At 34.3% G+C, this 27,179-nt stretch overlaps 2 protein-coding genes and 2 long non-coding RNA genes across 8 annotated transcripts; 3 read left to right on the top strand and 1 right to left on the bottom strand.

Annotated features, from left to right (window-relative positions):
- Positions 1–383: 383 nt before the first annotated feature.
- Positions 384–2,793, top strand: LOC110706165. Its single transcript, XR_002508251.1, has 3 exons — positions 384–1,656; positions 1,730–1,830; positions 1,908–2,793. It is a non-coding gene; the product is annotated as an uncharacterized LOC110706165 (long non-coding RNA).
- A 5,482-nt stretch (positions 2,794–8,275) lies between these two features.
- On the top strand, positions 8,276–12,375 carry LOC110706163. 2 transcript variants are annotated; one of them, XR_002508249.1, is made up of 3 exons: positions 8,276–10,806; positions 10,881–11,122; positions 11,447–12,375. It is a non-coding gene; the product is annotated as an uncharacterized LOC110706163 (long non-coding RNA). The 2 variants fall into 2 exon arrangements; XR_002508250.1 differs by lacking the exon at positions 11,447–12,375 and having other exon boundaries at positions 10,881–10,981; positions 11,058–11,343.
- Positions 12,376–17,387: 5,012 nt separating this feature from the next.
- Positions 17,388–20,229, top strand: LOC110706161 (ankyrin repeat-containing protein BDA1-like). Its single transcript, XM_021884064.1, has 2 exons — positions 17,388–18,211; positions 19,208–20,229. The coding sequence occupies exons 1-2, from the start codon at positions 17,606–17,608 to the stop codon at positions 19,946–19,948; spliced, it is 1,347 nt and encodes a 448-aa protein (XP_021739756.1). The 5' UTR covers positions 17,388–17,605; the 3' UTR covers positions 19,949–20,229.
- Positions 20,230–20,544: 315 nt separating this feature from the next.
- LOC110706162 (GTPase HflX-like) lies at positions 20,545–26,681 on the bottom strand. 4 transcript variants are annotated; one of them, XM_021884066.1, is made up of 9 exons: positions 25,976–26,681; positions 25,801–25,893; positions 25,596–25,700; positions 24,959–25,101; positions 24,265–24,381; positions 23,584–23,621; positions 23,212–23,320; positions 22,927–23,029; positions 22,723–22,787 (listed from the first exon to the last, which is right to left on the bottom strand). In XM_021884066.1, the coding sequence occupies exons 2-7, from the start codon at positions 25,843–25,845 to the stop codon at positions 23,271–23,273; spliced, it is 498 nt and encodes a 165-aa protein (XP_021739758.1). In that variant the 5' UTR covers positions 25,846–25,893; positions 25,976–26,681; the 3' UTR covers positions 22,723–22,787; positions 22,927–23,029; positions 23,212–23,270. The 4 variants fall into 4 exon arrangements, 2 of the variants coding, with proteins under 2 accessions (XP_021739758.1, XP_021739759.1); XM_021884067.1 differs by lacking the exons at positions 22,723–22,787; positions 22,927–23,029 and having other exon boundaries at positions 23,231–23,320; positions 23,552–23,621; XR_002508248.1 differs by lacking the exons at positions 23,584–23,621; positions 24,265–24,381; positions 24,959–25,101; ... (1 more) ...; positions 25,801–25,893; positions 25,976–26,681 and adding exons at positions 20,545–21,283; positions 22,040–22,165 and having other exon boundaries at positions 22,484–22,787; positions 23,212–23,503.
- Positions 26,682–27,179: the final 498 nt, after the last annotated feature.

Raw genomic sequence — 27,179 nt, 5'->3', positions numbered from 1 at the left:
AACAAAAAAAAAAATACATTTCACCACCTTTTAACACTTTCCATAAAAAAAACTTTAAATCTAAAGGTTTACAAAATTTTCTTCGATTTTCTTGCCAAAAAAATAATATTTTGATGTTTTGGGGGTCATTTTCCCCTTTGAATACGATTTAAAGTCAAAAATTTACAAAAAAAAAATGATTGAAAATGTCTCATCTTGCATACTAAAAAAATACCTTAATTTACATGACACACGTAAAATGAGGCAGTTTTATAATTATTTGTTAATTTTGACTTCAAATTGGATTATTTAGACAAAACTAACCCCCAAAACCTCTAAAGAGCATGTTTTAAGCACGAAAATCAATAAAAAAAATTTAACGGTTTGGTGGTGAAATCAATAAGGAATATATGATGCATTCATCTTTAAGTGTCATAGTTCTTATAAGTGGATTCCCTTGTATGGGACTCGTCATGGAACTTTTGATGTTAACTATGTGGATCGCAGTAACAGCAACAACTAACCATGACTTACATAGTCTCACTTTACTTCCTTGAGACCTCCAAAAGGAGAGCCTAAATTCCCTTACAGAAGATCTGATGTCGCCCAAAAATCATCATCTTGTTCAAAATACAATAATTACTGCGAGTGTTGCTTGGATATTCTTGCTAGGACTACTCGTCCTTTGGCATGTCGTTCGTCTATTATATAAATTGATCAAGCAAATAGTACGGTGTTGGGTTTTAGAAGTGTGGAGAACGGTTCAATAAGGCTAAGGGGATGCATAGCTTTGGAATTAAGCTATGGATTGTTTGCTTGGTGCGTGCAAAGCAACAATGAAAGGTAAGGGCTGACTTCAAATGAGCATATCTTAAGGTCTAGAAATGATATTGAGATGATTAAAGTTTGAGGTTATAGCTCATCTCGATTTGGTCAAGAATCCAGGGAGTTATGGTCGTTTTATGAAGAGTTGTCTGTGCAGTGCGGAAGTTCGACATAACTCTAGAAAAGTTTGGTCGAACCGTTTGAAGAAATTAAACTGCTGCTACTGACAGCCTTGTCCGACCGAACATTAGGTAAGTTCGACCAATCTACCCTTAGTTCGGTCTACAGGGGATAGGTTCGGTCGAACCTCATGCGTGCCCCTCACTACTAGAAATAGGTCGTTTTCCGACAGAATCGTTCCGATGGACCTAAAATTCCGTTGGAAAATTCGAATTTTCCGATGAATTTGGATCCGTCAGAATATCCGTCGGAAAAGGTATTTTCCGACATAAAATTCCTCAGAATTATTCCGTCAGAAGTATGTATTTCCAACAGAATTTCATTTCGTCAGAATTAATTAAAACATAACCAAGCTTGTTTCATTGTAATTCACGAAAAGAAACAAAAAAGGGGAAGAGTGAGAAAAAGCAAATGGGAGAAAGATAAAGAGAAAGAGAAAAAGAAAGAGGAAGTGGAAGAGGACCGGCGACCACCAGATCCGCCGCAACCACCAGCTTACACCGCCTTGATTCCTTGGCCGCTGATCAGTAATTAAGTGTAGTTAATTTTGTGATTTTTTTTTACTTTTTTTTTCGGATCCCTAACCAGAATCACTGTTTTTGCAGCCACCCCCGTTCCTCCTTCATCGCTGCCACCTGAGCCAGCTTCTGCCGCCCTTGACGCCACTGTGAGGTTAGTGTTGTTTTTTTTTTTTTTTTAATTTTTAACATTTAACATGAGCTAAACCCTAACTACCTCTTCACAGGCACCACCGACGCCACCTCCGATCCATCAAGCTACCTCCGACCTCCTCCCCTCCGTCGCCGCGATCAGAACCACCACCTTTTTCCTATGCTGAAACTTCCGGTAAGTCCTCCTACTTTCCCCCCTTTTTTTTTTTAATTTTTAATGAACTAATTTCCTCCACCACCCTTATTTTGCAGCCACTACCAACGCCACCTCCACCAAGCTTGTCGTGCAGCCACCACCAAGTTTATATCTACCTATAGTGAGTTCCTTTTCCCCTTTTGTTTCAATTCAATTTTATTTTGGTATAATAATAAACCCTTTTATATTTTTTTTACTTTTAATTTTTTGTAGGATTTGTACAATTAGTGGGTATATTGTCACATTACAAACCCTTATACAATGCATGTTAGTTTAGTTTAGTGTATTTTAATATAATGTAGTTTAATTTAGTTTAGGTTTATGTAATGTATGTTAGTTTAGTTTAATATTATGATATGTTAGTTTGGTTTGGTTTAGATTTATCAGCGGTTTTCCGTGCTAGCGACATTTATTATCGGTTTTGAGGATAACACTATGGATTTCTTTCACGGCAACCACATACATGAACTCAGTAATCAGACTAACTTATAAAGGAGGCGGAATTTTGTTTGCATTAGGGATTTCTCTCATAGCTTGGCTAGCGTTAATGGGAACTATAGTTGTTGCACATGTTGTGCGATTCATATAGAAGATTATTAGTTGGCAAAGGAGGCAATCAATAATAAGATTTTACAAGATGTGTTATCCGAGAAGGTCAAAAAACACTACAAATGAATCAAATTTGATCAACGGCGTATGATAGTCTCAACACAAGGTGCGTCGTCTTTACAGTCATTGGCTCGTCGCGTTCTAATTCAGCCATGTTTGTTTCCCGGTTGTTAAATAATAATGTACGAGTAGTACTTTAATTGATTAGATTTCACGCAATAAGCATCATTTTATTCGATCATGTACCATCTTCATAATTAGCTTGTATGTGAAAGTTTGTTATTTTACATTGTATGTGAAATATATGAGCAAACATCAATTATAATTGGCCTATCTTCATTTATAATGAGAATGCTCTAATCTACTACAAAATTACTTAAGCTCGCGCGTCCAAACTAAAATGTTATATTCGTCTATTTTGTAGGAGATTTACGTTGTCAATGTCGTTTTGTACAAATTCTAACACCATGCTATGTTAGGTTTAGTCTTTCTGATAACATGAATATATAATGAAAATTATCTAAACATATAAAGCTTTCTCCTTCAATTCACAAAACTTATTTTTTCATGGTTCTTTTTTATGATGTCCAAAACATGTACATCTTGCACCTAGCAGTGACGGATCTAGGGGGTACACAGAGGTACAGTTGTACCCCCATTCTCAAAAAAAAAAAAACAAAAAACAAAAAATTGTTGATCAAAAAGTCCTGTTTTTTTTGTAACAGGCAGCTCTTAAGTCTTCTCATACATATTGCTGACAATGGGTCTAACACTCTGACGCGTAATTATGTAGAGTATATGTAAACAGACCTCCTATTAAACAACTGTTCTCTTTTGTTATTTCACTTTACCAGATACATTAATATGAAGTATTAAAAAAACTTAAATTAATTTTTTTTTAATCCAAAAACTTTCGAACTCACTATATAGTATATCATACCTAGTGGTAATTATTTTTCATGCCTTCTCTGCTTGTATACTCCATTACTCTGTGTATAGTTTATACTACTATAACACTACTATCACATATCAATTATTTTAAATATTATCTTACTTAAGATATATTGTTAATTATTTTAGTATGGATGCTCCTAAGCCTTGTTAGTAGACCAAACTCTCATCCTCCTTGTTCGAATTGTCTAGGCCCATTTCATATTGTCTCGAAATTTAACAGATTTTTCAAAATCTGGTTTGGTAGTTTAACAGTTTGAGTTTATAATAAATTGTTTTTTTCTCTCCCCCTACTTGAGCTTAGACATGGAAAACGGGTCGTTCGGGTCGGGTCGGGTCAATTTCGAGTCAATCACTATTCGGCCCGGGTCAATGGTAATTCGGGTCTGGTCAGGTAACGGGTTAACACTTCAGGTCAGTCTTCGGGTCCATTTGTCACGCCATATTTGGGTCGGGTCAAATTTGGGTCGGGTCAAATTTGGGTCGAGTCAATTCCAGTCGGTCAATCTTTGTCCAAGTCGATGTAGAAATTTGACCAATAATATATTATTATTATCAATAAGATAAAGTATAACAATTGAATATATATTAAATATCCATTAGACAATTCCAACAGTACTATACATTCAAGGCGACTATATTGTTTCGTATGTATAATCACTATCGGCTTCGAGTCGAGTCAATTCGGGAATCGGGTCAACTTTGGGTTGGATTAATTCAAGTCGGGTCAATTTGTGAATCGGGTCAATTTCGGGTCACCTCCATTTTGGTCGGGTATGAGTCGGATCGGGTCAGTTTCGTGTTCGATCGGGTCAATTTCAAATTTACGTTTTCAAGTCACAGAACGGATCATTTAAATCGAATCGTACGGGTCGGGTCAAGATTGCCTGGTCTACTTGAGCTTGCTTTGACAAAGCCCATATAGCAAGTAAAATACCTTTTGTATTCCAATAAACTTTCATTTAGACTTTTAGTGCAGGTCTACAGTAGAGTTCTATAAGTTCTAAACTAATGCTAATAATATTACGTCACGCCAATAAACTCATCAATGTTACATTGTTACGTCACGCCAATGAACTCATCAATGTTACGTCACGTCTCTAATTGAGTTCTCTATTCTTTTTTTTTTTTTTTTTTTTTTTGACGGTAATTGAGTTCTCTTTGACATGAACTAGTAGGGAAATACATTTCAAAGTTATCGCCATTGTAATTTTTTTTTTCCCAGGGTCTGCTTCACTGAAAAAAAAATTTAGGAAAAATGTTAAATGTCTTTTTATTCTTTATATACTGAAAAGAATTTAAAATCAAATTCTATTATTTGTTGATAAAAAGATGACAAACTCTTGAAATTTTGTTAATCCTGATTTAGTATTGCATATTTACGGCCTTTTCATAACAACAACTACCGAATTATTTGAGCTATTATAAAACTACTTGCAATATACCATTCATCCTATACTAGTCATAAAAATCGTTTGGATGCATTGGAAGCACAATAATTCAATGACTTTTTTTAAGGTAACTTTTACTACACAGTTAAAGTTAAGTTTTACTCGCATATAAGATAAATATACTCCATAATATAGCTATACTTTTTTTTTATTTTTAACTTAATGCAAAAGGCGAACTTTAAATTAAATGAACAATAATTTATTCTACTATACCGACTATAAATTTTGTATCAAAATACTTTTAGGCAAAATTTTTAAATTTTAAATTTTAAATTTTTAATCTAATTTTATTTTATATTAATGTATAGTAGGGGGGACCATCTTGCTATCACAAAAATGGCAGCTGCCATAGTACAAATTCCCCCAATAACTGGTTAACCCAGTTCCTTAGTTAAGGAATAAGTCTTAATGACGTGTTCACTAATTTGTTAGTTGTATTTGTAATTTTGTATACTCGTTTTGTTTTTTTCTTAAAAAACGACCATGGAAATTCTTTATCTCAACCCACACTAGATATCTGTTTTCCAAGACTGGAAGTAAAAACTGGCTAGCATATCTAACAAGTCTTGAATAATTTTGCATGTAAATAAGTGTATTGGCTTGATTGGTAATGTTGTAATGGTCAATTTTGCTCATTAATATCTTTAATTAGTTTATTAGCAAAATTATTAAAAATTTGATATATGAAGATGTATTTTAAAAAAAGGGTTAGAAACTACGTAATAGAACCTAAAATTTGTGAGAAAATACCTAATAAAAAAATTGTTGTAAAAAGTACCTAATTAAAGGTAAAATGTTGTAAGATACTACCTTTGGATGAATTTCCGCCATTAACCTAATTTTACGGCATCGCTCACCTCAAAACACCCTCGAAACCACGATGGTGGTTGGTTTTCAAATGGTAAGGTTATTTTCGATGTGGTTTGAGTATATTCCGATTTTTCATGCTTCGAGATGGTGGTTTTAGGGGTTAGAAATGGTGGTTTTGGGGTTAGAGGGTGGTTTTGGCATGGTGCAACAGGCTATTTCAAGTAGGTTGTGTGGGTTTTGGGCTGGGGATAAAAGCAGTGGATTCGGGGGTTTTTTAAAGGTTGACTAATGGTGGAAATTTGACATAGGTAGTATATTAAAACATATTACCTTTTATGAGATAGTTTTTTTAACAACATTTTACCTTTTATAAGGTAATTTATTACAATATTTTTTTTTTATTAATTAGGTAATTTCTCACAAAATATGAGTTTAATTAAGTAGCTGTTGACAAAAAAAATCAAATTGATTAATTAGCTCATTTTAAAACAAGTTTAATATTGAAAATTCGAATGTGGTCTTATGACTTTTGATTACCACAATTTTTTAAAATAGACGGTTGAGATTATTTGTTTTTTGATTTATTTTTAATTAATAATTTTAATTAAAAATTATTTTTTATTTTTTAATTTTTTTTTATTTCCAGAATTTCAAAATATAAAAAAATAATAATTGAAAGATAAAAGTATATTTAAAATAATTAAAAAATTATTTTTAATTAAAATTAGTAAAATAAATAAAAAAAAAACAAATAATTTCAGCCGTTTATTTTTAAAAAATTGCAATAGTAAAATGTCATAAGACTATATTTGAATTATCTAGTTTAATGTGTAAAAAGTATTTCAGTTTCATACGGAATACAAAATGGAGTGAAGATATATTGATAAGGCAGCATCGATCTTAGTTCAAGTCTTCTATATATAAAAACTGCAATACTTATGCCTAACATAAACTTTGCACTTTTGACTAACACATAAAATGTGTTGACTATGAAGCTCTTACCGAAGGAAAAGAGGATGGAGAAAAACGCAATCAACACTAATGGCTTAACAGCAATGGACATGTACATCCAAAGTAAGAAAGACCCTCGTGATGGCGGTATTTGGTTAGCCTTAAGGCGCGCCAAAGTGTTAGAGGCAAAAAAATTGCTGAAACCTAAATAAAGCAGTACGTAGCAATTGGATAGATAAGCAACGTACTTCCCTTATGGCGGTGTCTTCACTTAATAAAGAACATGAGAACATTATGTAATGAACATTATTTATATTCACCTATTATAATCTAACGACAAAATTTAAAGAACATTTCACAGTAAACAATGAACATTATGTCACAAATAAAAATACATTACACTGACAAATAAAATAACACAGAGGTAAAGAAAATTATTTAACAGTGTGTTGTTTATAAAATAGTATCATGTTCATTGTTATTAATAGCTCTATGTTCTTTTTTTATATCTCTTATGTTCTTGTATCATATTCATTACATTTTAACAAAATGTTCTTTTCACTTTAGACATATGTTCGTTACAATTCTATAATATGTTCTTTTCACTTTAACTAAATGTTCTTTTCACTTAAACTAAATGTTTCTTAAATTTTTATACAATTTCTTTCCGCTTTTATTTTAGAACGGATGTACCATGCGCATGGTACATCCGCCTCCATGAACCACTGATTAATATGTTTATCTAGATGATTTTCACGTTTTTTGGCCTTGATATGAAATGCATACATCGATTGCTTGCTATTTCACCTTAAATTGACATCACTGTTATATAAGTAGTCATATTATCTTGTCAATAATAAAAATATTGAGACTATTATTATGAACTATTTATATTACAACTTGAATTTTCTATCAATGAATCGCAGAATTATATTAGGTAGACGTTTTCTCATGAAGCTAGCGGTCGTTTTCCCTCGTTCGAAGGTTAATTGATCATTTCAGATCAAGTGTCTTGATAGTTGTTTAAACAACCACCTCAAGAATATACCATTACAACCATGTCAAACATAATTACATATACGCTATACCATCATACATATAAGGCTTTAAAATCAGATCCAATTGGTACTAAAATACTGGTCATTGGTCTTTTTTACATTTTACTACAAATTATGGCATTATTGTAACTTCTTTTTCATTAAAATATCTTTCAATGATGCATATTATACAAATTAGACCAGGTCTTTATTTCTACGATTCTACGAATGAGTAGTGTACATCACTCCTACTAGCCGCCAGATGATCTAGATATCAAACGTTATTATTAAATAAATATATGGTATACGTTTAAGCTTACTATTCCACGTGCTAGGACCATCAATTACTCAATTATATCATATCCTTGAACAGTCAATGCTGTCTAATCAGACTTGACTCTTTTGTCTACAAGGTTTTGATCAATAATTGAAGAATTTGAGTGAAAGAGATAATAGAATGATTATGGTGGTGGAGGGGCTGTCGGAAATTATGGAGGAGGAGTAAGGATGGAGAGGAAAGAGAAAGGAAGGAGGAAGGTTGGTGGTTGGGTTAATTTTTTTAGTTTTTCTTTTTTTTTTAATTATAAATCTAAGCATAGTTAATATATTTAATGAAATAAGGTTATGAGTGAGATGAAATTTTAATTAAGGTAATTTTGTATAGTTGAAAAAAAAAAGGGAGGTTACCGTTGGTGCGTAGCAAAAGTTGGGGGTTACCATTGAGAATTTCCCTAAAATTTATTAATAGAAAACTAATAACTTTTGCAGTATAAAGGGTAACTTTAATTACTTTTAACATAACTTTAACTCGTTTTACAATAAATTAACGTACACCCGCCTTTTTAGAGAATTTGTGTTTCGTAAGTACCCATCACTAGAATAAGTCACGATAGGCATATATCTTTAACATTAATAAAATTAAATATATTATTTTCATGATAATATTAATATAAAATATACATCACACATATATTTTCCGATATCTCATATCTCTAATAGAATTACACCTTAAAATTTCCTTTACAAGAGTACAACCCATTTGATATAGATGGTAATTGTTAAAGGACCATCTCAATTATAATTGGTCTTTTGCTCTTAACAATTTCTAAGGTTTAATAATATTCATTTTAATTTCATGACAAAGCAAGAATGTTTTAAATGAACCAAAATACAAGGACGGATATGGAGTACAAATGTACAATGAGGGAAATAATTGTCATTTATAATCCATTAAGTTCTACAAATTGGGATTCACTCTCACCAAAAAAAATAAAATTGGGATTCCCTTAGTCAACTTCATCCCTCAGAAACTGTACCAGCTTGTCCAGGATTATCTTAGGAGGCCAGGAATCCAATGATACTATGGTTTTTAGGTTATTTTGTATTTTACCGCCCATAAAAACTCACTTTTTGTAATTATCACCCAAAAGAAATTTTATTTTAAATTACCACTCAAAGAAACAAAAAAAATACATTTCACCACCTTTTAACACTTTCCATAAAAAAAAAAACTTTAAATCTAAAGGTTTACAAAATTTTCTTCGATTTTCTTGCCAAAAAAACAATATTTTGATGTTATGGGGGTCATTTTCCCCCTTTGAATACGATTTAAAGTCAAAAATTTACAAAAAAAAAAATGATTGAAAATGCCTCATCTTACATACTAAAAAAATACCTTAATTTGCATGACACACGCAAAATGAGGCATTTTTTATAATTATTTGTTAATTTTGACTTCAAATTGGATACTTTGGACAAAACTAACCCCCAAAACCTCTAAAAAGCATGTTTTAACCACGAAAATCAATAAAAAAAAAAATTTAACGGTTTGGTGGTGAAATCAATAAGGAATATATGATGCGTTCCTCGTCTCCAACACAAAAAGGACTAGTTTCATCTTTAAGTGTCATAGTTCTTATAAGTGGATTCTCTTGTATGGGACTCGTCATGGAACTTTTGATGTTAACTATGTGGATCGCAGTAACAGCAACAACTAACCATGACTTACATAGTCTCACTTTACTTCCTTGAGACCTCCAAAAGGAGAGCCTAAATTCCCTTACTGAAGATCTGATGTCGCCCAAAAATCATCATCTTGTTCAAAATACAATAATTACTGCGAGTGTTGCTTGGATATTCTTGCTAGGACTACTCATCCTTTGGCATGTCGTTCGTCTATTATATAAATTGATCAAGCAAATAGTACGGTGTTGGGTTTTAGAAGTGTGGAGAACGGTTCAATAAGGCTAAGGGGATGCATAGCTTTGGAATTATGCTATGGATTGTTTGTCTGGTGCGTGCAAAGCAATAATGAAAGATAAGGGCTGACTTCAAATGAGCATATCTTAAGGTCTAGAATTGATATTGAGATGATTAAAGTTTGAGGTTATAGCTCATCTCGATTTGGTCAAGAATCCAGGGAGTTATGGTCGTTTTACGAAGAGTTGTCTGTGCAGTGCGGAAGTTCGACAGAACTCTAGAAAAGTTTGGTCGAACTGTTTGAAGAAATTGAACTGCTGCTACTGACAGCCTTGTCCGACCGAACATTTGGTAAGTTCGACCAATCTACCCTTAGTTCGGTCTAACAGGGGATAGGTTCGGTCGAACCTCATGCGTTCCCCTCACTACTAGCTTTAGGTCGTTTTCCGACAGAATCGTTCTGACGGACCTCAAATTCCGTTGAAAAATTCAAATTTTCCGATGAATTTGGATCCGTCAGAATATCAGTCGGAAAAGGTATTTTTCGACGTAAAATCCCTCAGAATTATTCCGTCGGAAGTATGTATTTCCGACAAAATTTAATTTCGTCGGAATAATTAAAACATAACCAAGCTTGTTTCATTGTAATTCACGAAACAGAAACAAAAAAGGGGGAAGAGTGAGAAAAAGCAAACGGGAGAAAGATAAAGAGAAAAAGAAAGAGGAAGTGGAAGAGGACTGGCGACCACCAGATCCGCCGCAACCACCAGCTTACACCGCCTTGATTCCTTGGCCGCCGATCAGTAATTAAGTGTAGTTAATTTTGTGATATTTTTTTACTTTTTTTTCGGAACCCTAACCAGAACCACTGTTTTCGCAGCCACCCCCGTTCCTCCTTCATTGCTGCCACCTAAGCCAGCTTCTGCCGCCCTTGACGCCGCTGTGAGGTTAGTGTTGTTTTTTTTTTTTTTTTTAATTTTTAACAGTTAACATGAGCTAAACCCTAACTACCTCTTCACAGGCACCACCGACGCCACCTCCGATCCATCAAGCTACCTCCAACCTCCTCCCCGCCGTCGCCGCGATCAGAAACACCACCTTTTCCCCCTACTGAAACTTCCGGTAAGTCCTCCTACTTTCCCCCTTTTTTTTTTAAATTTTTAATGAATTAATTTCCTCCACCGCCCTTATTTTGCAGCTACCACCGACGCCACCTCCACCAAGCTTGTCGTGCAGCCACTGCCAAGTTTATATCTACCCATAGTGAGTTCCTTTTCCCCTTTTGTTTCAATTCAATTTTATTTTGGTATAATAATAAACCCTTTTATATTTTTTTTACTTTTCAATTTTTTTGTAGGATTTGTACAATTAGTGGGTTTATTGTCACATTACAAACCCTAATACAATGCATGTTACTTTAGTTTTAGTGTATTTAATATAATGTAGTTTAATTTAGTTTAGCTTTATGTAATGTATGTTAGTTTAGTTTAGTGTATTTTAATATAATGTAGTTTAATTTAGTTTAGCTTTATGTAATGTATGTTAGTTTAGTTTAATATTATGATATGTTAGTTTGGTTTGGTTTAGATTTATCAGCGGTTTTTTCCGTGCAAGCGACATTTATTATCGGTTTTGAGGATAACACTATGGATTTCTGTCATGGCAACAACATACATGAACTCAGTAATCAGGCTAACTTATAAAGGAGGCGGAATTTTGTTTGCATTAGGGATTTCTCTCATAGCTTGGCTAGCGTTAATGGGAACTATAGTTGTTACACATATTGTGCGATTCATATGGAAGATTATTAGTTGGCGAAGGAGGCAATCAATAATAAGATTTTGCAAGATGTGTTATCCGAGAAGGTCAAAAAACACTACAAATGAATCAAATTTGATCAACGACGTATGATAGTCTCAACACAAGGTGCGTCGTCTTTACAGTCATTGGCTCGTCGCGTTCTAATCCAGACATGTTTGTTTCCCGGTTGTTAAATAATAATGTACGAGTAGTACTTTAATTGATTAGATTTCACGCACTAAGCATCATTTTATTCGATCATGTACCATCTTCATCATTAGCTTGTATGTGAAAGTTTGTTATTTTACATTGTATGTGAAATATATGAGCAAACATCAATTATAATTGGCCTATCTTCATTTATAATGAGAATGCTCTAATCTACTACAAAATTACTTAAGCTCGCGCGTCCAAACTAAAATGTTATATTCGTCTATTTTGTAGGAGATTTACGTTGTCAATGTCGTTTTGTACAAATTCTAACACCATGCTATGTTATGTTTAGTCTTTCTGATAACATGAATATATAATGAAAATTATCTAAACATATAAAGCTTTTCTCCTTCAATTCACAAAATTTATTTTTTCATGGTTCTTTTTTATGATGTCCAAAACATGTACATCTTGCACCTAGCAGTGACGGATCTAGGGGGTACACAGAGGTACAGTTGTACCCCCATTCTCAAAAAAAAAAAAAAAAAAAAAAAAAAAAAAAAAAAAAAAAAAATTGTTGATCAAAAAGACCTGTTTTTTGTAACAGGCGGCTCTTAAGTCTTCTCATACAAATTGCTGACAACAGGTCTAACACTCTGACGTGTAATTACGTAGAGTATATGTAAAGAGACCGCCTATTAAACAACTGTTCTCTTTTGTTATTTCACTTTATCAGATAAATTAATATGAAGTATTTGCTTTGTGATACTTTTTTTTTAATCCAAAACACTTAAATTAATTTTTTTTTACTCCAAAAACTTTCGAACTCACTATATAGTATATCATACCTAGTAGTAATTATTTTTCATGCCTTCTCTACTTGTATACTCCATTACTCCGTGTATAGTTTATACTACTATAACACTACTATCACATATCAATTATTTTAAATATTATCTTACATAAGAAATATTGTTAATATTCTATGAATGTCTAATGATTTCTCATTGATAAAATAAGAGTTTGCGCATTTCAAGTTCTAAACGTAGTATATTCATTGACATATATATATGCTTTTAATTTATTTATTTTCCTTCGAATAAAACTTACATATTATTTTAATTACCATTGAGACATCTGATAAAATTGAAACGAATAGGTTTATGTCTCACTTACTAAGAATCATTTCAAGTATATATGTACCATCTTCTAATTAGCTTGTTTGTGAGAATTTATAGTATATTGCTTAACATTTAAAAGGATTATTTGACTTTTGTTACCACCAAAAGACCAGCATTTCACTATTACTACCGCTCAATTTTTTTATTTTATTTTACTACCACACAAAAACACAGTTGTTAAAAATTGCTACCAGTTAACGGAATCCTAACGGATTCTAATTTAAGTTTATTATAAAAAAAAAAATACCCACCACCCTCAACTGTCACCCTCCCCCCTCCCTTTCCTCCAGACCTCCACCTTTGTAGCCCACCACCCTCAACTACCAGCCAGCCCCCTCCCGTCAACCACCCTCAACTGCGGAACAAGTTCGCCAAATGATTCTCGATCCTCTGAATGTTCCAATGGAATGGAAAGATTTGAAGATGTTGTTCACCTCCCGAATATCTCAGATCTGGTTTTTCTCCGACCAGAAATCGAGCCATTGTTCTTTTGGTTGATGGAGACACCGTTAGCAGAGAATTTTCACCTTGTCATACCTCCCGAATTTGCTTCCATACTCGATCCTCCTCCAGTTCTCTGTCAGGAACCGATTTCCTCACACGGCAATTATGATAATTAACACGAGTTTAAGGAAAGCTTGAGTACTTTGACTAATTAATTGGAAATTAACGAAAGGACTACAAGGATAGTAATAGCTTTGGGCTATTAATCTCACAGTAACTTTAGGCTACCAGTCTCACTTTTGCTTTCCGGTTTCGAGGTGGGGGCTGGGTGGGATGGGGAGGGAGGGTTGTTTTCCGGTTTCGGGGTGGGGGTTGGGGCAGCGAGAAAGGGATTAAAGGGAGGGGGTGGGTTGTGTTGGTGGGGGAAAGGGATTGGGGAGGTCGCTGGCGCCGGCCAAAGAATCAGGCGCCGGTCGCCGGCAGGGGGAGGGGGGAGGGTGGCTGACGGGATGGGGCTGGTTGGTAGTTGAGGGTGGTGGGCTGCAAAGGTGGAGGGAAGGGAGGGGGGAGGGTGGCAGTTGAGGGTGGTGGTTTTTTATTTTAATAAACTTAACGGATTTCGTTAAGTGGTACCAATTTTTAACAACTGTGTTTTTGTGAGGTAGTAAAATAAAAAAATAAAAATTAAGCGGTAGCAAAAGTGAAATGTGGTCTTTTGGTGGTAGCAAAAGTCAAATAATCCCATTTAGAATGTACTTGTAATATATATGCAAGCACCCATTATAATCGACCTATCTTAAGTTATAATGACAACGCTCTTATATAGCTACTATGCACCATGCAATTATTAAAGCTTTCATCCTAGCATTGTTAGGAAATCAAAAATCATGTTGTCCAAACTTTTAAGCCAATTGTTAAGGCTTAATAATATATTTTATACTCTAATAACAACAATAAGATATTGAAAATGGATTTACAGAAAAATATCATATTAACCATGTATAATGGTCTCAACACTAATATTTAATGTATGTCTGTCACATTATTCAAAATCTACATTTCTACGCCACTCATGTTTATTGTTTTTACCGACGAGTGACGACTCACCAATAATGTAGTACTTTTGTTAATTAGATTGTATTAAGCATCACTTCAAATATTCAAGTATTATGTACCATCTTATTAGCTTATTGTTCAAAAGATTGTGTATTTTTACTTGATCAATTATAATGGATCTTTCTCTGTTAACAATTTTTAAGGGTTCAAAATATTTACTCCCTCCGCGAGTTTTAATTGACTTAAATAAAATAAGAGGTAAGTGGGTAATTGGAGTATTGAAAAATTATAAAACAAAGTTAGTGAGGTTAATAGTTTATTGAAAAGTAAAAAACAATGCAAGAGAAAGAAATAATAATAAAAAAAAATAGTAGTGGGTTTGAGGGAGAACAATGAGAGGAGAAAAATATAATACTAATATTAAAATGTACTCCCTCCATCCCATGATTAAATGCATGTACTCCATCCCATAATCGATTTAAATATAATAGCAAAATTCAGTGTTTGTTTCTATTTTTAATTTTTATATAATTACCTACATACTCCTGTTTTACACCTTTTAATCCACTAAACTTTCCTAACTACTCTTTAAATTTAGTGCCCCTACACTATTTAGCCCATGGGCAACCTTTTTTTTGTTTTTTTTGAAAAATTGTTCAGTTCACCTTAAAATAATAATATTTGATAAAAATAACTTCAATTGGGTATATTCGTCTTTTTGGTCTAACAGAAGCTTAACAACGGTAACCCACAAATAACATACCCATCTCTCTTCAACAATGAAGTTTGAGAAACCTTCACTAATGGAGGTCGGAATTTTTACAACAATGAAGAAATCGCTCAAAAATAATGACAAATACCTACCATTTAGGTTAACTATGCCCTTAATTTACATATTTTTTTTCTTAAGGTTTTTCGTTAACTTTGCCGCCGGAATCAGTGTGTTGGGATAGGGTTTTGTTGCGATGTTAGTGGTGTACTGGTGTTGAGGATGGTGTTTGTTTGTTGGTGGGGACTTGGGATGAATCCACCATTGTTGATAAGAAAGGAATAAGGAAGGAAGATGCATGGAAGGATGAAGATGACGGAGATAATGAAGGAAAAATTCTATTATCTCATCACATGCTATTTTCTCACTCAATCAGTAAAGGAATCCACTATAAATATCTAAATAATTACAAAAATGTCATTTTAGAAACAAATCCAAAATCTTTTGAGAAACTAGTACTTGCTCAAAAATTTAATGGAATACTGGTATACCCTTGAATTATTAAAGTTAGAACATTATATCTTTCACTGGATTGTAAAGGACACCTACTATAGCTCAAAAAGGTCCTTGAATTATTAAAGTTACAACAGTATGTCTTGCACTCGATTGTAAAGGACACCTACTATAAGTCTAAAAGGTTATCAATTGATCGGTCTAACTTTAAATTTCCACTAGAAGACTACACATTATATTCTTGAATCGTCAACGGGCCAGTCTATCCACAAGAAGACTAGCGTTTACTCAACATGCATTTTATATCCGTAAATCATCAACGATTACTGGCTGGATATATACCAAATTACCAGAAGCTACTTCCATTATTGCCGAAGCTCACTGCACGAAATTTATGTGCAAACTTTGAAATTTTTTTATCCTAAATTTTCACTGTAACATCTAACAGATTAATATTCCTTCAAAAAAAAAAAAAACAAAAAATCTAACAGATTAACATTATTAATTTAGCATATATGTTATGTGCAAGTTTGAGTAAAGTTTAATCACATTAATTAATTGAAGTAAATGACATCAAGTTTATAACCCAAGCGGACTATTCCTTTCTATTGTCAATTGGTAACGGTTTATAATATTACCTAGCTTTTGGGCTGGACTTTTAATTCTTCCTCGTGTCTTCTCCATCTGTCAAATTTATTTACTTCACTCCTTTTTTTAATTTAATTTTATTTATTAATGTTCTACTTTGTGTACAACGGGTGTGCATTAGTTTTATTGTAAAACGGTCAATTTGAGCGTAACTTTAACTATTTTTATGATAACTTTAACCACTTAAAGAGTAACTTTTAATTTGTCATTGGTTTGAATTTTATTTTAATGTGTAATTTCTTATCGATACGTGATTACATACTATAAACACTAAATATGAATCTAATACATTATAAGTTTTTTGTAAGATAAAATTTATTAATAAAAAAATAATAACTTTTGCAGTATATAGGGTAACTTTTAGTACTTTTAACATAAGTTTAACCCGTTTTACAATAAATTAACGTACACCCGCCTTTTTGAAGAATTTATGTTAATAAGAAATTTTGTTTTATACTTAAGTTTATAATTGGCAATATATATAAGGACCAATATATAATAATGGAGTAATAAACAAAAAGGGAGGCAGCTATAAAAAGGGAGAGGAGAGAAAAAACTTAGTAAAAAGGCGGGCTGCTATAAAAAGCTCGAAACGCATACATGTACAATATTACCCCCAATAATATTTGTGGTTGCCATTTTTCCAAAAAAAAGTCTTGATAATAGTAGTCTTTGCTAGAAAAAGGTTCGCTACTTGGATTAAAAGTTCATAATAGAGAGTGAAGTAAGAAAAACATGAGAATTAAAAGATCTACTACCTCCGTCAATTTTTATTTGCAACTTTGGAGTGTTTTGCGGTTTACGAGGTAAAACTTAAGGGGCAAATATTAGAGGAAGTAAATAAAGGTAATTAAAGTGATAGGAGAGAGAAAGTTGGTTCACCCACTTGCAAAATTGGTAATTAAAGTGATAGGAGAGAGAAAGTTGGCCCACCCACTTGCAAAATAAGGGTAAAATTATAAAAATCAGAATTTTTAAGTAAGGGTAAATATGTAATTTCTAAAGTTTTTGTTTACTAAAAATAGAAAGAAAATAGAAAATTGTACATAATGTTTAGCGGACTAAAATAGTAAAAGTTGCAGATAAAAATTAACGGAGGTAGTACATTTATTGATCCAACATTCTTAGTTTCTTACCCATAAATAAAGGCTATAAAAGAGAGGTTAAGGCATGAACAATTGCAAGCAAACTTACATTGCATGAATTCAAAACACTTCATTCCTATAATAAACCACACAAAACATGGATGCACAAAGCCAATTACATGCTACAACAAAGCTATATGATGCAGCATTCAAGGGAGACGTACCTTCATTGCTCAACTTGCTCGGAGAAGACCCACTTATCCTTGATCGATGCATTATCGAAAAATCAGGAAAGTATATGCAGTCGCCATTACATGTAGCAGCAAATTTTGGGCATGTAAACTTTACTAACAAGTTAATAGAAAAAAAGCCAAAACTAGTAGAGGTGGTTGATCAAATAAAAAGATCATCACCCCTACACATTGCCTGTGCCGAAGGGCACTTGCAAATCGTTAAAACCTTGCTTGGGGTGAACTCGAGCATTTGCTACACACATGACCAAGATGGTAAGACGCCTGTTCACGTAGCTGCCATAAATGGTCAAATTGACGTACTTAGAGCTCTTCTTAATGTAGAGCCACAAGCTGCTCGGGAGCGGATTATGGGTGGTGAAAGTGTGTTGCATTTGTGTGTGAAATATAAACAACCAGAGGCTTTGAGGTTTTTGGTAAAAACGGTGGGTGATGATGGTGAGTTGCTTAACTTCGATGATGCCGTTGGTAATACCGTCTTGCACCTAGCTGTGGCTGCCAAACAACCAGAGGTAATATGAAAATGAACGACGTACTATAATAGTAACTTATTAAATAATCTTTTTATTTTATTTTTTTCTTATCCAAATAAAGTGTTAAGTGTTAACTACTGTTACTGTACCACACACCATATTGGAAAATTTAAATTAGGGATGATCTAGACTTTGATAGACTCACCACAACTTTCTTGAGGATAGAGGCAAGGGCAGACCCATGAAGTAACAAGGGGTAGCATGTCCCTAAAAGAATAAAAACTCAAAGTTGTTGATCAAAGAGGATAATGCCATTGTTGAAGCTAATACTAAAGCGGAAGAATAATATTAATAGAGAAACTAAACTAATTTTATTCACTTGCACACACTGCTCTACTCGAGAATACAAAGATACATGCAAATTTTGGGCATGTAAACTTTACTAAGAAGGTAATAGAAAAAAAGCCAAAACTAGTAGAGGTGGTTGATCACATAAAAAGATCATCACCCCTGCACATTGCCTGTGCCGAAGGGCACTTGCAAATCGTTGAAGCCTTGCTTGTGGTGAATTCGAGCCTTGCTTGTTGAGCAAAGAGGATAATGCCATTGTTGAAGCTAATGCTAAAGCAGTAAAACAGAAGAATAATATTAATAGAGAAACAAAACTAATTTTATTCACTTACACACACTGCTCTACTCAACGAGAATACAAAGATGCATGAATATAATAAATAGCTTTTTTTTTTCTCTGACGAGAAGGATGCTAAATTAATAACTTAAAATTATTTAATACATACATAACGGTAGCAGACTAGCAGCTGGTACATCACCAGTTTCAGGAATAATAGGCATAGAGCCAACGTGATGAATATGAAGACCAACTCAACTAAAAGCTTAATCTTATATAGTTGAAGTTTAGGAATATGTTTTATACTCTATCAATATGTAATGAATAAAATAGTCATTTGGGATGTTGAAATTGTAACAGATTATTACATAACTTACAATTTTATACTTCAATTTGATAATATGCAGATGGTAGAAATTATACTAGCACATTCAAAGATTAAAAAGAATGCGGTTAACAAAAATGGATTGACAGTTGTGGATACTCATAAGCAAAGTCGGAAGGATTCGACAAAAGATATGGATACAGAGATATGGAAACTCCTTACTTGTGCCAATGTGTTACCCGCAAAGAAAGCAATGAAAACGACAAAAGACCGTGCTTGGTTGGAGGACCATCGCACATCTCTAATGGTGGTGGCATCCTTGATCGCAACCATGGCTTTCCAAGTTGGAATTAATCCCCCGGGAGGCGTTTGGCAGGATACAATAAAAGATAAAAAGGGCCACTATGCGGGTAAATCTATATGGTCATGTGATCATCTTTTTGATTACAATAATGTACTAGTTAGTAACACCATTGGACTAATATCATCACTAAGTGTCATCCTTCTCCTTATAAGCGGCCTTCCATGCAAGCGATATTTAATATCCATTTTGAGGATAACCCTATGGATTTCTGTCACGGCAACAACATTGACATACATGTTCTCGGTATCCAATCTGACTTATGGAGATGGCGGAATTCGGCCTGCATTAGGGATTTCTATCGTAGCTTGGCTAGGGTTAATGGGATCTATACTCTTGGGACATTTTTTGCGATTCATATGGAAGCTTATTAGTTGGCTAAGGAGGCAATCAATAATGATGTGTTATCCGATAAGGTCAAAAAACACTACAAAAGAATCAAATTTGGTCGACAACGTATGATAGTCTCAGCACAAGGTGCGTCGTCTTCACATTCATCGCGTTCTACTCCGGCCATGTTTGTTTCCCGGCTGTTCAATAATAATGTACGAGTAGTACTTTGATTGATTTTTTTTTTTTTTTTTTGAAGGAGTACTTTGATTAATTAGATTGCACTAAGCATGATTTTATTCATGTACCATCTTCATTATTAGCTTAGCTTGTTTGTCAAAGTTTGTTGCTTTACATTTTAAGTGTAATATATAAGCAAACATCAATTATAATTGGCCTATCTTCATTTTTAATGAGAATGCTCTAATCTAATACAAAATTACTTAAGCTCGTGTCCTAACTAGAATGTTATATTCTTATATATTTGTCTATTTTTGTAAGAGATTTACTTTGTCCGTCTCATTTTGTACAAATTCTAAAACCATGTTATGTCATGAATAATGAAATTTATCTGAACATCATCATATATATAAAGCTTTACTCCTTCCGTTCAAAACCGGTGCCTACTAAAGGCTTTGGCACCGGTTCCAACTTCAAAGGCGTGATTTTTTTATTTTTTATTTTTTATTATCAACACTATTAGCATCGGTTTAAGCAAGAACCGGTGCAAAAAACCTAACTTTAGGCACCGGTTCTTGCTTAAATCGGTGCAAATAGTCTCAAAAAAAAAAATTTTAAAAAACTTTTGGCACCGGAACCGGTGCCAGAAATACCCCAAAAAAAATGAAAAAAAAAAAAAAAAATTTGCATTTTTTTCACTTAAATTGATATAGAAACATTAACATATATAAAAAGTTACATATTTTCATTAAAAAATGCTGTATTATTACAATTTTCGTCCAAAAAGAATTAAATAATATTATAACCTCGCAGCCCAGCAAAACATCAACACCAAACCACACCACTACTGTACAGCACCCAAACCAGCAGCCCAACCAGTGCAGAGCAGGCACTAGTAGGTCCTTGAAGAACAGCAGTCACACCAAACGCAAACAGCATCATAGCAATCTGAACCATAGCAGAACAGTCCCAGGGTCACAGAAACACAAACTGCACCAGAGCAAAGCACAGTAGCCACCACATCAGAACTAAGCTCAGGAACGCAGAACAGCTACACAGCAGGCCAGCAGAAAGACAGACCATAGCAAACCAGCAGGGACAGAAAAAACAGAAGCATCAGAAGATGTACCCCAGAGTTATCCAGAGCTGTTAAAGGCTATGGAAAGTATGTTCAAGAAATGTATCGTACAATACTCCGAAAGAGACGGATATAATGGATCTGATGTTGCACCCACTTACGAAGACAAGGATGGTGACTGGATGCTGGTTGGAGATGTTCATCACCTCCTGCAAAAGGCTTCGGATCATGAAGTCATCGGAAGCAAAGGGAATTGGATGCCTATGACCAGATTATCAATCAAACTCACAACATATAGAATCACCAGATTATCAAACAAACAAACATCTTCAAAGGTAACCCACCTTAAAAATTATTCCAAGTATGAATAATGATTTTTTTTCTTCTTTCTTTTATACCCATTGATGCTCTTATAAGCTTATAATTTGCATGAATTGTTGAAATTTTTTATTTATCTGTTTGCGTTCTCCAAATGCTAATCTTGGAGGTGGGGATTTCATGCTATGAATTGTTGATTGCCGTACTTATCTGAATTTTATTTCAAAGATTATGAGTTGCTAGGGTTTAGGGTTTAAGGGATTTTAATAAATTAGTATGAACTAGCAAACAGGTCAAAAAGACCTTCAGTTTAGGACATCAAACCACCCCATTTAAATTGAGTAACACTGACTCATAATTTGCGTAGAAATTTTTCAACACTAACATGCAGTTTTTAACTTCTGGTATCTAGTTCGAGTAGTCTTGCCGTATCAAGATGGGATTATAGTTTTAAGGCTGGACAATTATTGTATTAACAACGTACATATGAGATCTATTGGCAGAAACTACTACAAGCCAAAATACCTTACAAGTTTATTATTAATAATCATCCATTATCTCTTATAAACTCATTTGTGTTTTTTTTTTTTTACCAATAGTTATCTGAAACCGATGTAAATTTAGAGAAATTGAATGAGATCAAATACCTTACAAGTTTATGAGCTTCATCAAATTGGTTCCAGAAAATTCACCACCATCTCTAACTTCTGATAATGGGCATTCAGAGTCTCAACTTGCTGTTTCGAGAGTTTCTCCTCTTCCTCTAGCTACTTCTGCTACACAGAAAGAAACAACACCCCAAATATGAGTATTATGCGCATTATGATAATGCAATGATGAATAAACTGAGTAAATACATGAACAATAATCAAAGATGAATTCCAATAGTCTGATCATTAAATGGAGATCAGTATTAACAGTTGTGTTTTGAAACGCCTGTGCATTACAAACGACAGTATGGAAATAGCCAACAACCAAAGTGTAAACTTGATAGGCAGAACTTCAAGAATATCCAAGCAACAATGCTATCTAATATCAACTATTAATGTTTGGAGCACAACTTTCAGACAGGAAAACAAGATAAAGTTTACCTCTGGTAAAGCAGCCTACAAGATGGTCCAAATCAACTTTTTGTTGGATGCTGATTTTCTAACATCACTGGTGTCAAAGGAGGTGAGAAAATATCACCCGACTTCTCTGAGCCAGGTGAAGTTTGGAAGGTGGTGATTTTCTTTCTGTTCCAGAAGCACCACTTAGGGGCATGGAGTAGTAACCTATTCGAGGAGGAGTAGGTAATGGGGATGCTATATCTTAGGCAAAGAGAATTTACCAGCAGCAGAATTCTCAGAACTTCTTGACAACAATGGTGCAGAATGTCCAACAGTGCCTGAAGGTCTTTACAATTGAAAACGAAATTACAATGAGATTAGAAAAAAAATTCAAACGGGGATTTTAAATATAATTTTAAAAATCAAAAATGAAATTCAGAAACAAAATCGAAAAATATAGAAAACTATTAACAAACAAAATTTACCTTTGAATACTCCCTTGAATTGCAATGTTAGTTTTAGGATGATCAGGAAAAACACCAGGACAAACTAACCCAAATGGAAATCGCAATCGATCCAATATATCAACTGCATGCAATTAAAGCAAGAACTAATTAACATACCCACCCAACCAACAAAGAAAACGCATAAAACAAAACTCAATAACTAAGAAAGCAATGCAATTATGTAGAGAAGATTCTTTGTCAGTGGCAGAAAACCTAGGTGTGGGCACCAATTAAAGGGAAACAAAAACTGCCCAACAGGCTAACCTTGATGTTGACAAACAAGTTTTCTTGGCATACCCTACAAGTTTTGAGTCACATGACCACTAGAACTCCAGCTTGGGACTGGTCATGAGAGCCAGAAGGCTATGGTGGCCTGCAGCATAATTAGATTAAAAAAAAAAAATGATATGCTACAGTAAGCATCAAGCATGTGCCAGGACCTACAATGATTAAGAAAGATGATATTTGCAAGTTCAAAACTCCACAAGGCCATTAAGATGATATTTTTTTAAAAAAAAATTAATAATAATAATAATAATAATAACTATAAAAAAAAAATTAAAAAAAAAAAAAAAAAAAAAAAAAAAAAAAAAAAGGCCTTAACCTTGATCATGGATGAGAGACAACTTCACTTACACAATATGCTGATATGGAGATCAGAAGCACAAGAGCTCCTGGGCATATAAAAATCACAAAAGCAAGATCAAACAAGGACTAGTAATTTGATTCAGGTGAGCCAAATCTAATCGAAAAAAACAAAAGTGACAACTAACAGTCACAGCAGGCACCAGAATTCTGAAAACAATTACAGTTGCACACACTAGGCATGTACCAAATTTTACAGCTTATCAACAATCAATGAAACCATCAAAAGATGATAAGCAGGGGAGCATAATCTACAGGAAACCAAATACTGCAATTACAGCTCTTCACCTCTGGCTCACATAGCAACCAAGGGAAGGAACCAAAACACCATAAATTACCAGACATATATAGAAGTAATAGAACTACATACTTTGAGCATAATCAAGAGGGGAAAAGAACCTTACACAAAGTTGTTTACCAAAACAAGCATTTAGTTGTTGCTAAGAGATACTGAGAGATAAACCAAACGACAATTGGCAAGGAAAACTAACCACAAGGAAAGTTTTGCAAGATGAACAAACTAGAAACAGCTGCTACAAACACATCATATCCGTCACGTGCATATGATGCGTTTCACAATCAGCAATAAATTCATATGAGTAAATGTTGATAGCTAGACAATGGATGTACACCAACTGTCAGTTTTTAAATAAAAAAGTGTTTCATTCTTACCCTGGTGAGAGCTCATCATCAAATATCACTGTTTCAACATCAAATGCATGAATTGCACTCTTGATCTCAGAAACCTTGCCTGAGCCAATATATGTTCTTGGATTTGGAGCAGCAAGCCTAATTCATACAGCAGGTGTTGAAGTTATTTACCATGCAGACCAGCAGTTCTCACAAAGCAAAAATAAAGGAGAAATGTATTTGATAGAAGACATATGTAAACTATATGACAAAAACTCATAAGTCAATACACACTTGGTAAAGTAATCTGAGTTTTGTTTAACAATCACTATCTTAACAAGTTAAAACGGAGGTACTAAAGCTTTTAATTGAACTGTAGCTGCTTTGGAGGCCATGTTCTCAGATGACACATAACATGCCTTAAGTTACAAGTGCTTTTCACTTGCAAAGAATTATAACGGATACAAAATCAACTCACTGAAACCCCTTAAGTTCTAATTAAAAGAGTTACATTATCGTTTTAAGCGACACTCCCCCATTCAATTCTCCAACCCTTCCCCAACTTTCACAGTCACACACAGAGTGACAGAGATACATAACATGTTAACTGGAAGATTTAGGGCATGCACAGATAATATAAATCTCCAATTAGCTAATTGTACTGTCTTAAGTATATGCACATTGCAACTTATAGCGTAACCACATTATGCACTAGAAAAACCCACGACATACTCACTTTTGATAAGTAAAGCCAACAACCTGAAGACCTGCTGTGTCAGCTAGTTGAGCCAATTCTTTCAGAGATTCTTCTATTCCAAATGAATCCACTTTAATACCTTTTTGCTCCACACCCACAAGATAAGCTTTTTCAGCAAGAACCTGACATTACAATATTAGGCCACTTAACTTATTCTCCCAAGAGCCTCAAGCAATGGTAGAGGGCGCATAAATAAGACAGCAGTCAATCAATAACAACATAACACAAACTTAAAAATGCTTAGCAACAAGTTGCGTATACTTTTCTGCATGATCAACATAGCAACTAGAATCACCTAAAGCATTAGAACAGTGATCCTAATATCCTATGCTCAACCTCAACAGAAAGCCATATATGCATATAATATCATAATACAACATCACCGCGATTCCTCTTATGAGACTTTATCTACTATCTACAATTGGGTAAACGGTAGACCAAATTTCATAAACATAATCTGTTAAGAGGTTCTATTAGAGGTGGTTTTTGATGCACCCTAAATTTGATCATTAAACTAATAATTAACATGAAAGAAGTGCGAAGCAAAATCGAAAGTGAAAGGAACCAAAGACAAAAAAAAAAAGAAAAAAAAAAGAAAAAAAAAAAGAGGACATACGGGAGACATCAAGAGGTCATCCTTGAAATGGTTGTATTGAGACCTCTTGTTGGCTAATTCAGAGGGCCACATTGCTCGATCACTGGGCAAATACCCCAGCAGAAGCTGCCAATTGCAATTGAAATTTATATTTTTAGGTATTTCAATTCCGATTAAGTAAGTAATCAACTCAAAGTATGAAATGAATAGAAAGCGAGACAGAAACCTTCCAGACAGTAGAGCGGATGGCAGGAGCATCAGGAAGACCCATGGATGCTAACCTCCTGATTTATCTGATGTTGATGATCTTCTTCGACAGCTTTACAAATTCAACAAATTAGGTTAGGTTAGGAGTTGTTGGTGATGAATTGAATTGAAAAAGAAAGAAGAGAGAGAGGAACCTCGAGTGAGAGCTGAGCATGGCGAGAGATCTCCTCGGGGATAGGAGAAGGAGAAGGAGAAGGAGAAGTAGAGGAAGTGGAAGTGCCATTGGAGTCCGGCGGCGGAGGAGGTGGCGATGGAGGTCGAACCGGCGACGGAGGGCGGACGATGGGCGGAGGAGGCGTAGACCAGAGTGAAGAGTTCAACCAATCAAGTATTCAAAACCACAACAAAAATACCAACGAATTGCATCCCACAACAAATCCATCTAAAAACAACCAAAAATCCATCTAACCACAATCAACCAAAGCCCTAATTTCAAAACTAAAATAACAAAAACTCAACCAAATTGCCACCTGGAACTCTAAAAATCCAACAACCAATCGCGACCACCGTCACATTGCCTTGATGCCGTGAAGAATGAAGATAGAGTGTGGTGGCGGTGGAAAGGGGTGCGTAGTGGTGGAAGTAGTGGAGTCAAGAGGGAAATGGGGAAAGGTAGAAGGAGAAAGGAAAAGGGATTGAAAACGAAAGACGCAATAACCTAACCCGGGTTTTTTTTTTTCTCAAATATGGCACCAGTTTGAACCGGTGCTAATTAACATAGTTGGCACCGGTTTAAGGCGAATCGGTGCCAACTCTATGTCATACTTATTTTTTTTTTTATAATAAGTTGGCACCGGTTTGAACCGGTGCTAATTAAATGATTGGCACCGGTTTTGGTTGGAACCGGTGCCAACTCCGAATTTTTCAATCCCGCCCATTTCTTTTGGCACCGGTTTTCAAGAACCAGTGCTAAAGGGGGGGTTCCTATTTCATTTTTTCTACTAGTGTGTATTCAACAATGTGATTAGCTCTACTGATGGATTACTTGGCCACACATAATAAAACAATTTCATTATCATTCCATTTAAAAGGGGGGTAAACTAGAACATACATTTGACTGCCTTACATGGTTGCTTCATCATAATAAACAAAAGACATCGAACCACCTATTCATGCACATAAAAGCTTAAAGAAAGAAACAAAACACAAAAAACATCTAAATAAGTGGTTATGTGTGGCAGTCAATGTAGTTCACCTTCCTTGTATGTGGTTTGATGATTCCCCTAATCTGCATCTACCTCAATGTCTTCTGCTGCACCTTGAGTCCCTTGACCGGCTGGCCTAAACATGGTGTCTAGGTATTCCACAGCATCCAACACAACTTCCTTCCTCATTGTC

This window comes from Chenopodium quinoa, unplaced genomic scaffold (assembly GCF_001683475.1).
Source record: "Chenopodium quinoa cultivar QQ74 unplaced genomic scaffold, ASM168347v1, whole genome shotgun sequence".
Taxonomy (NCBI): Eukaryota; Viridiplantae; Streptophyta; class Magnoliopsida; order Caryophyllales; family Amaranthaceae; genus Chenopodium; species Chenopodium quinoa.
Note: the sequence above shows the minus strand (reverse complement) of the source record. Positions and strands in the feature narration are given on the sequence as shown.

What these genes read in the sequence shown, in the direction of transcription:
- LOC110706161 (XM_021884064.1), top strand. Translation starts at nt 17,606, where the DNA reads ATGGATGCACAAAGCCAATTACATGCTACAACAAAGCTATATGATGCA. An exon ending in TGGCTGCCAAACAACCAGAG is followed by an intron (nt 18,212 to 19,207) that starts GTAATATGAAAA and finishes GATAATATGCAG; the next exon opens with ATGGTAGAAATTATACTAGC.
- LOC110706162 (XM_021884066.1), bottom strand. Translation starts at nt 25,845, where the DNA reads ATGGGTCTTCCTGATGCTCCTGCCATCCGCTCTACTGTCTGGAAG. An exon ending in GTTGGCTTTACTTATCAAAA is followed by an intron (nt 24,382 to 24,958) that starts GTGAGTATGTCG and finishes TGTATGAATTAG; the next exon opens with GCTTGCTGCTCCAAATCCAA. An exon ending in TCTCCATATCAGCATATTGT is followed by an intron (nt 23,321 to 23,583) that starts GTAAGTGAAGTT and finishes ATTATGCTGCAG; the next exon opens with GCCACCATAGCCTTCTGGCT.